The sequence below is a fragment of the Peromyscus californicus genome, unplaced genomic scaffold (genome assembly GCF_007827085.1).
Source record: "Peromyscus californicus insignis strain IS unplaced genomic scaffold, ASM782708v3 Scaffold_6__1_contigs__length_162567912, whole genome shotgun sequence".
In the NCBI taxonomy this organism is placed as follows: Eukaryota; Metazoa; Chordata; class Mammalia; order Rodentia; family Cricetidae; genus Peromyscus; species Peromyscus californicus.
This window is the reverse complement of record NW_026294584.1, coordinates 85,564,974-85,574,669: the sequence shown is the minus strand read 5'-3', so window position 1 is coordinate 85,574,669 and position 9,696 is coordinate 85,564,974. Positions and strand designations below refer to the sequence as shown.

At 39.8% G+C, this 9,696-nt stretch overlaps 1 protein-coding gene across 1 annotated transcript; it reads left to right on the top strand.

Annotated features, from left to right (window-relative positions):
- Window positions 1-4,828: 4,828 nt before the first annotated feature.
- On the top strand, window positions 4,829-6,579 carry LOC128098548 (transcription factor E2F5-like). Its single transcript, XM_052719804.1, has one exon. The coding sequence runs from the start codon at window positions 4,961-4,963 to the stop codon at window positions 5,972-5,974; it is 1,014 nt and encodes a 337-aa protein (XP_052575764.1). The 5' UTR covers window positions 4,829-4,960; the 3' UTR covers window positions 5,975-6,579.
- The last annotated feature ends 3,117 nt before the right edge of the window (window positions 6,580-9,696 follow it).

Sequence of the window (9,696 nt, the reverse complement as noted above, 5' to 3'; positions counted from 1 at the left end):
GTCCTGTGCTCATTGCATGAGTCGGCTGTTTGAAACCTGGGGCCTATGCAGGATCGCTTGGCTTGGCCTGGGAGGAGGGGACTAGACCTACCTGGACTGAGTCTACCAGGTTGACCTCAGTCTGTGGCTGTGGAGAAGGCTTTGCCCTGGAGTAGATGGGAATGGGGGGGGGGGGTTGGGGGGAAGGTGAGGGGGATGGGAGGGGGGAGAAAAAGGGAATCCGTGGCTGATATGTAGAACTGAATTGTATTGCAAGTAAATTAAAATTAAAAAAAGAGTCTTATTATTAGTTACTAATTGCATTTCTATGGCAGACTTCTTGCTACTTAGCTCTTATAACTTGACCCATTTCTATTAATCTATATGTCGCCACATGGTCATGGCTTACTGGTACTTTTACAACTTGTTCCTCCTGGTGGCTGCTAGCGTCTCCTTTTTCTCCTTTCTCCTCTCACTATCTCTTTTGGGTTTTCCCACCTGGCTCCATCCTGGTCTGCCATAGGCTAATGCAGCTTTATTTATCATCCAGAGTAACACATACTCACAGCATACAAAAAGACATCCCACAACACTTCCCCTTTTCTGTCTAATCAAAAAGGAAGGTTTTATTTTCCAAGTATCACAATGTTTATTGATAGATACAAGTATATAAAATCAGGGCATGAACATGACTTGATAAATTAAGTAGACTTAATTTCAATACTATAATAAGAGGGACCAATTCAAATTCTCACCATTTGTTTCACACCCACAAAAACCACTTCAAGGGCATTAAAGATCTCTCAAAACTGATCAGTTTTGTGCAAGTAAACCATGTTTCTTTTAAAAAGATTTGTGCACTTGCCCAGGCTCAAGGATATTAAAATCTAGCACATAAAGCCCATTACTAGAGGTAGAAATACAGGCAATATACTATTATGGCAACAGCCATCAATTACAGTTAAGAGTTTTTCTGTAACAACCAAATGGATAATCAAATATTGCAACAACTCAAGCATTACTGAGCAAAGTGCATCTCTACAGTATTCAGTGTTGCTATTCAGTTTTCTAACTTAAAACAGTCTATGGTAACTGGCAGCAAGGAAGGTCCTTGCAGTAGAGTGCCTCTGCTTGAGAACTTAGCATGTAATTATTGCATGCTGCTAATATTCTATCTAAACATTAAGGATACTCCTAAAGTATTTGATGGTAGACTATGATTAAGACATCACACTACAAAAATCTTATGCAGAAGGAAACCTTACTCAAGAGTTTCCAGGAAAAGGCAAGGCTTTGTTCCAGGTAAATCAGTGGCTAACCTGGCTAGAAACTGCTGAAGAAGAAGAATCAGAGGAAGAAGCTGACTAAAGAACCAGCCAAAGCCTTAAATTGTGCAAAACATACTGTTGCTATGATGTAACTGCATTTGACCTAAGCACTGCGAAAATTCATTCCGCTGTAACGTATTTTTTCAAAAAGGAAGGTTTTAACTTTAACATAGTAAAATTATATGTAACAAACAGCTATTAAGCAAGAATTACAGTTACAATATCTGGTCTTTGTATTTGTCAAAATTAAAGGTAATATACTATCTATCCTATATTTGTGAGTCTAAGGTTTCATATCTAATTTATCTTTTGTCATGACTAAGGAAAACTATAATTATAACTATCTAGTCTTCAACTACTTCAAAGACCCCAGAAGGTTATAACAATACCTGAGAAAACAGGAGATGAATGCAAGCAACTTTCAGGAATCTTGCTAGAGTAGACAGAGACAACAGGCAGCCTGGAGAATTAAAGTTTCACAGCATTGATGGTGTATTCAAATTGGCTATAGGCTTAGAATATCTGATAGACCATTTTTAGAAGCAGGAATTTTGAAAGATCATCTTACCCTGTCTTGGCAGAGTTCAGAAGTCACTTTTCCTTGTGTCCTGCTTGTCCAGAAAGGACAGTATTCATACTGTCCGCAGTTGTGGCAAGGGCAATATTTTGCCCAGTAGGCCATTTTGTGCCAAGAATAAGATAAACTTCCAAATGGAAATGTCTCAGAAGCACAACATTCTCTCAAGATCAGATTGGTGCTGCCAGGAGCAATTGTGTCTCAGATCAAGAGAATTCTAAGTAATCAAAACATTTAAATGCCATATTCTGTAGGTCTATGAAGTGGTTGAAGATTACCTATCCATCTGACATAAGTTTCTGTAAATCTGGAGAACCTAACTTACATCACTATAGAAATGACAAGTATAGGTGACTATAAATCTGTAAGTCTTATCTACCTAAATAATCTAAGGACTGACGCTTCACATAAACAAGGTAAACAGTCTGCTTGAGCTATTTTATGTATTATCACAATTTTGAGATCATTTTCCTTTTACCGTACATTGGCTTACAGAGATAGGAATGTATAGTGCAATATTCAATATGACATAATCCTATATATGTATCAATATACAAAATATTCTAAATTGGTAGAACATACATACAGTATGACAAATATAATTTTACATTTGTATCAATATACAAACATTACATATAGGAGCAGAAGTATATAATCATTACAACAAATATAGTTCTGTATTTGTATCAATATACAAATTATCCAGATACAAACAAAAATTTATTCAGTCAGAAAGCTAGTGATATATACAGGCAAACATAAGCTTGATAGATAAAACAATCAGTTACACAGCAGAAAATGTGAGTAAGGGGAAAACACAATTGAAATGCTGGAAACTAAATTTTAATGCATTAAATACAACACACAGAACAAAGAACTCACCAACAGTCTCATTAAAACAGAAGAAAGCCAGCCTGGACTACCAAGTGAGTTCCAGGAAAGGCGCAAAGCTACACAGAGAAACCCTGTCTCGAAAAACCAAAAAAAAAAAAAAAAAAAAAAAAACCAGAAGAAAGATATCCTGGATCAAGGTTGCAGTAGAAAAAACAGCATTGAATTATCATTGGTTAAAAAATTATCATGACTATAATGTCAAAGAATTCTAGCACATGAGGAAGAGAACCATACCAAGAATCATAGGATACAGAAGAGCAGAGATAAAAACCAAAGACATAGGGGACATGTTGAATGAAATGAGTACATGAGTACAGAAAATTTCATATAAAGAGAAACAAGTGACAAACACAGAAAGGCATTTAGTTGTCTAATGGACAACACCAGAGAAACACCTCCCCATGTCATGGATTGTGTCTATAATGTAAAAAATACAAAGGAAAAAATCAAAGTCTAATGATATAATGGACAAATGCCAACTCAACTCCAAAGACAGACACATCAGAATGACATCTGAACTCTCATTTGAAATTGTAAAGACTAGAAAAGCATGGAACAGTGTATTTCAGGTCTTGATAGTAAGTAATTGTTAAATAAGTTAGCCATGTCCAGTACAATTGCATTTTTTATTCAAAATTTTTTAATATACTTACCATAGTTTCCCCTCCCTCCCCTCCTCTCACTCCTTCTATCTTCCCTACCTCCCATCCACTCCTCAGAGAGTGTAAGGCCTCCATGAGGAGTCAAAAATTCTGGAATATCAAGTTGAGGCAGGGCCAAGCCCCTAAGCCCTGCATCAAATCTAAGCAAGATATCCCTCATGAGGGAATGATCTCCAATTACCCAGTTCATGTGCTAGGGATAAATTCTGGTCCCACTGCCAGGGGCCCCACAAACAGATCAAGACACACAACTGTCACCCACATTCAGCGGATCTAGTTAGGTCCTGTGCAGATTCCCCTGAGCTCCCACTAGCTTGGATCAGCTATCTCTGTGTATTTTCCCATCATGGTCTTGACCCCCCTTGCTCATATAATCCCTCCTCCCTCTCTTAGACTGGACTCCAGGAGCTCAGCCTAGTGCTTAGCTATGGATCTCTGCATCTGCTTCCTTCAGTTACTGGATGAAGGTTCTATGATGACAATTAGGTAGGGTAGTCATCAATCTGATTACATGGGGAGACCAGTTCAGGCACCTACTCCACTATTGCTTGGAGTCTTAGGTGGGGTCATCTTTGTGGATACTTGGGAATTTCTCTAGCACCATTTTCTCCCCAACCCCATGACTCCCTGTGTCAAGATATCCCTTTCCTTGCTCTCCCTTTCTGTCCCTGCCCCAACTCAAGAATCCTGTTCCCTCAAGTGCTCATCTGCCATCTCTTCCACTCACCCATGCCCTCCCCACCATGCATGCTCCCAGTTTACCCTAGAGATCTTATCTCTTTTCCCCTCCCAGGGAGATTTATGCATGTCCCTCTTAGAGTACTTTTTGTTACCTAGCTCTCTGGGGTTGTGGATTGTAGCCTGGTTATCCTTTGCTTTATGTCTCATATCCACTTATGAGTGAGTACATACTGTGTTCATCTTTCCGGGTGTGGGTTATCTCACTCAGGATGGTTTTGTGTAGTTATGATAGCCAGAACCTGGATACAACTCTATGAATGGATAAAGAAAATGTGGTACATTTACACAATGGAATATTACTCAGTGGTTTAAAAAAAGCAAAACTGTATTATAAATTGAGAGAAAAATAAGGACATTGCAAGACAATAACAAAATAAGGTATTTCATGACCATGAAGACAGCACTGCGGAAGATAGTATAAAATACTACGCACATAGGAGAAAGAGTGTTTCAATCATGAGAGCACAGATAAACGTTCATGTCATGAGAGGGATGGATGAACAATGACTATCAGGAAAGAAGTCCAGTGTGTCCAACACTATAAGACAGAAAACTCCAATATAGTTGAGTAGGGAAATGGAAAACAAACAATCTAATAAATCAAGTAACCCCAACAATATTATAAGAATTAATAGGAGCCCGCGCGCTCTGTGGTCCCGCGCGCCTTCTTCGCGGCTCCGGGCGGCTGGTGGACGCGAGGGGCGCCGAGGGCCGGGAGCGGAGTCCGCGCCCCTCGTCTGCGCTGCGGCCCCGCGGCTCCCGGCGGGCGGGCGGCGGCGATGGCGGCGGCGGAGCCCGCGAGCTCTGCTCAGCCCACGCCGCAGGCCCAGGCCCAGCCGCCGCCGCCGCCGCCTGGGGCGCCATCCTCGCAGCCGCCCGCGGCGCTCTCGGCGGGCAGCAGCCGGCACAAGAAGAGCCTGGGGCTGCTCACCACCAAGTTCGTGTCCTTGCTGCAGGAGGCGCAGGACGGCGTCCTGGATCTCAAAGCGGCTGCAGATACTTTGGCTGTGAGGCAAAAGCGAAGAATTTATGATATCACCAATGTCTTAGAAGGAATTGATCTAATTGAAAAAAAATCAAAGAACAGTATCCAGTGGAAGGGTGTAGGTGCTGGCTGTAATACTAAAGAAGTTATAGATAGATTAAGATTTCTTAAAGCTGAAATTGAAGATCTAGAACTGAAGGAAAGAGAACTCGACCAGCAGAAATTGTGGCTACAGCAAAGCATCAAAAATGTGATGGAAGACTCCATTAATAACAAGTTTTCCTATGTAACTCACGAAGACATCTGCAATTGCTTTAATGGTGATACACTATTGGCCATTCAGGCACCTTCTGGCACACAGCTCGAAGTACCTATTCCAGAAATGGGTCAGAATGGACAAAAGAAATACCAGATAAATTTAAAGAGTCACTCAGGACCTATCCATGTGCTGCTTATAAATAAAGAGTCCAGTTCATCTAAGCCGGTGGTTTTTCCTGTCCCCCCACCTGATGACCTCACACAGCCTTCCTCCCAGTCCTCAACATCAATGACTCCACAGAAATCCACCATGGCTGCTCAGAACCTGCCTGAGCAGCAAGTTTCTGAAAGAAGCCAGAGTTTCCAGCAGACACCAGCTACAAAAATATCTTCAGGATCTATTAGTGGAGACATCATTGATGAACTGATGTCTTCTGATGTCTTTCCTCTCTTACGGCTTTCTCCTACCCCAGCAGATGACTACAATTTTAATTTAGATGATAATGAAGGAGTTTGTGATTTGTTTGATGTTCAGATACTAAATTATTAGATTCCATGGAAACTTGGGACTGTTATCTACCTCTAACTGTAACATTGTAGAATTCTTAATAACCTAAGTATTTAAAATTATGAATGTAACACCGTTTTAGTTCGCTGATTCTGAAATGTTCTTCCCTAACATTTTATTTTTTACTTCACAAAACTTGAAAGGGCTCTGACTACTTTGGGGGGGGGGTGATTAACTGTCTACCAGCATGTCCCTCCCGTGATTATATTCAGTTTCTTTCAATGCTGAATTCTGCTGTAGCTTCCTCTGCTGAGGAAAGTTAAAGCAGGCTTCAGGTCATCACGACAAAAGATTGCCCAGAAGATCACTTATTTGTCTTTATGTTTTTACTGCCACAAAGTTCTATCTATGTGTCCTTCAGACATTCACTGCCACATAGCGAGTGAAGGACGTCACTGTTGCGTGAACAGACTTTGTGAAGTGCCTTCTGTTTTAGCACTTTAAGTCTTATCAGTTTGCTGACTTCTGACATTCCACTTTCCTAGAGTATAGGAAAGATCTGTTATGTAGTTGTTTTTAAAATGTGCCAATGCCTGTACATTAACAAGATTAAAAAAATAAAGTTGTATGAGCATTCGGTTTATTGACCTTTGGGGGAATGTGATATTCTGTCACTAGGTTACAACTGAGCCATTAGTCTTGTCGCTTCATCAACATTAGCCGGTTCATTTTCACGGGGCTTCTGAGGAATCAAAGGGAAGAAAGTTTAAAAAACAAAAACTTAAGTAACAGCAAACTAAACCACTGTGACTACAAACTGTTACCTAGTTTAACTCTTCTAGAGTCCCTTAGGAAATACAATAAATTCTATATCAGACTTAGTGTTTGAGCCTGAATATGACTTACAGTGCTATATATACCAAAACACCAGGTAAAAAATTACTTATTCAAGTGTGTTAGCCTTCAATTTATCAGTCATGAAAGCAACTAATTTCTACTTACCAGCTCTTTCTGCACAGATTTAAGAGAAAGGCTTTTTGAAAAGTTTGCAAGTTCTTTCTGTATATTTACAAAAGCTGTGTTCATTCTGTTGACTTTTTCATCATTCATAATGTTTATCTGTAAAAACAAAAAAATCTTAGAATCTCATAACTGTTAAAGTACTGCACTGTCTAAATGTCTTAGCAGGTAAAGGCATTTGCTGAGCAAGCCTGGCAGCCTAGATTTGATCCTGAACACATGCAGCTGTCCTCTGACCTCAGACACCCTCTCCTACTCCTGTCTGCATGTGGCACAGACACAAAATTTTTAAAAAAAGTTTTTAAAAAAGAAATCTATAAACTCTTGACTCTACCAAGTAGATATTTTACACAAAAACTACTGTTGTCTTATAAGGAAATTTAGTCAGAAAGTTTGGACTTTATTCCCTATTGTCATCCAGAAATACCACAATTATCTGCTGCTTTGTGAATTCAAAAACTCTGACCACTCTATGTATGGAATCTCTGCTCAGTGAGTTCAATAAATCTAGTCTAATGGTCTCTTGTCTCAAGGTCCTGTTCTGCAGGATCTTTTTAACAATGGACCTCTACCCTCTGCCCCTGTGAGACAACATAGCTCCTCCCTCTACCACCCCCTCTCCTCCCCACGCCCCCCACCCGTCACCTCTCTCGCCTCTCGTACCTTGACAAAATTTGCTTGGTAACCTGGCTAAGCACCCATTCTGAGTCCAGATCTTAATCTGACTAAAGTCATAACTCACTGACTGGCTTCATTAAATTCATTGTCACAAATTTCAAGCTGTCATTTATGTAAAATTTAATAAAGCTACTTTCTGAAGAAATTAAAAAAAAAAGAATTAATAAAACATTTCTTAATAACCATATGTGACCACAATTTAGCAATAAAGATACAGATATTGTTGAACTAGGTTAAAAACTATATCTAACTGTCTGTTTTATCCAGGAAACACACCTAACTGGTAATGACACACAGGTACTGAGAGTCACATGATGGACATAAATCTACCATGAGAATGGGGGCTCAAGCACAGCTCTGCTGTTATCTGGTACAGTAGACTCCAAACAAAGATTAATCAAATACATAAAGACAGCAATACAGTGAATGAGTCACAGAACATATGCAACAATTCCAAATGCATACACACCAAACTTTGGGGCTCAAATTTTATAAAACAAACCAGGATGCAATGGACATAGAAGGTCAGATATGTCTTGAGACAATAGCAGAGGGTATTTCCAGTGCACCACTCTTTGGACTCAAACTGAAAACCACCAAAAAATTTTAAAATTAATCTGCATGAGAAAGAATGGACAAATCAGACATCTAAAATATATCTTATCTATCTTGTATATATGTATATAGTATGCATATATATTATATACATGTATACATGATTAACATAAGGATCACCCCAATTCTTGCAAATGAAATCTAGGATTAACTGAGAGGTGTGTAACCTGTAACCAAGTTGGTTTTGATTCAGGGGTGAAAGGTTGGTCCGCTTTCATTCAAAATCACTTAACTGTAGGTCAGCACAAAGTGCTTAAGAAGCTGAAATCCTATCATCCTTTCCATGAGTGCAGAAAACTCTTCTAAACTCATAATAAAATCCCTGAAGGGATTAGTAATAGAAGGATCGTTACTGAATATAATAAAGAATATAGGACATAGTTGGTGGCATCTTGAAGCTATGTTTGCAACTTCTGTTGGAAGAAGGTGGAACACTTGGTTTCCATCCAAGACAGACAAAGTTAACTGTTCATCTGCTTTCAATTTTGGAGCATGTCATCAAGGAGATAGATGTTCTTACTGCTCAAAAAATGACATTTTGCTGCACCATCTTCATTGAAAACATCAAAAATTCTGCAAACAATGCACAGAGAGCTGATGGCTCACACTGTTCTGTGAATGATGTGGAGACACAGGAGTACTGTGATGGGTTCTTTGATAAAATCTTTACTGAGGTGGAACAAAAGTTCTGGGATGTCGAGGAGATGGATATTTGCAACAACATGGGGGACCACCTTGTCAGAACATGTATGCCACATTTCTCCTTGAAGAGAATGCTGAGAAGACTGTGGTGGAGCTGAATTACCTTAGGTTTAATGAGCTGCTGATCAATAAACAGCTGTCTCAGAATGAGTAATTTTTAAAAAGCCTGGTGCCTCCAGTAGGAAATGGGAGCTTGCACAAGAGAGGCTTCTGCAACTTCATGCAGCATCTGGAACATCTTTTTTTTTTTTTTCTTTTGAGACAGGGTTTCTCTGTGTAGCTTTGCACCTTTCCTGGAACTCACTTGGTAGCCCAGGCTGGCCTCAAACTCACAGAGATCCACCTGGCTCTGCCTCCCGAGTGCTGGGATTAAAGGCGAGCACCACCACTGCCCGGCTGGAACATCTTGATAGAGCTCCTAAGAGAGCTGCATGGGTGCCAGCTCAAGAAGCATAGATCTAGTTCCCTATCCCTGGAGCTGCATTACTGATCCAGAGAACAGGAACCTGGTTAGGGCAGAGGTGGTAGAGCATGAGAGAGTGACAGATCTGGGCGATTCTGAGCCAAACCATTTTTACTGTGGGTCTAGAAGACTGTGTTGTAGTTGATTGACAAGCCAGTTTACAATGAGATTTATAAACAAAATCAAGGAAATAAAGTGGGTTTCTCAGTGAAATTTATAGTGACAAAGCAACAGAACAATAAACAAAAATAATGATTATTAATGATAAAAATAACATTATAATTGT

Excerpts from the sequence above, each read along its gene's own strand:
- LOC128098548 (XM_052719804.1), top strand. The coding sequence starts at position 4,961 with ATGGCGGCGGCGGAGCCCGCGAGCTCTGCTCAGCCCACGCCGCAGGCC.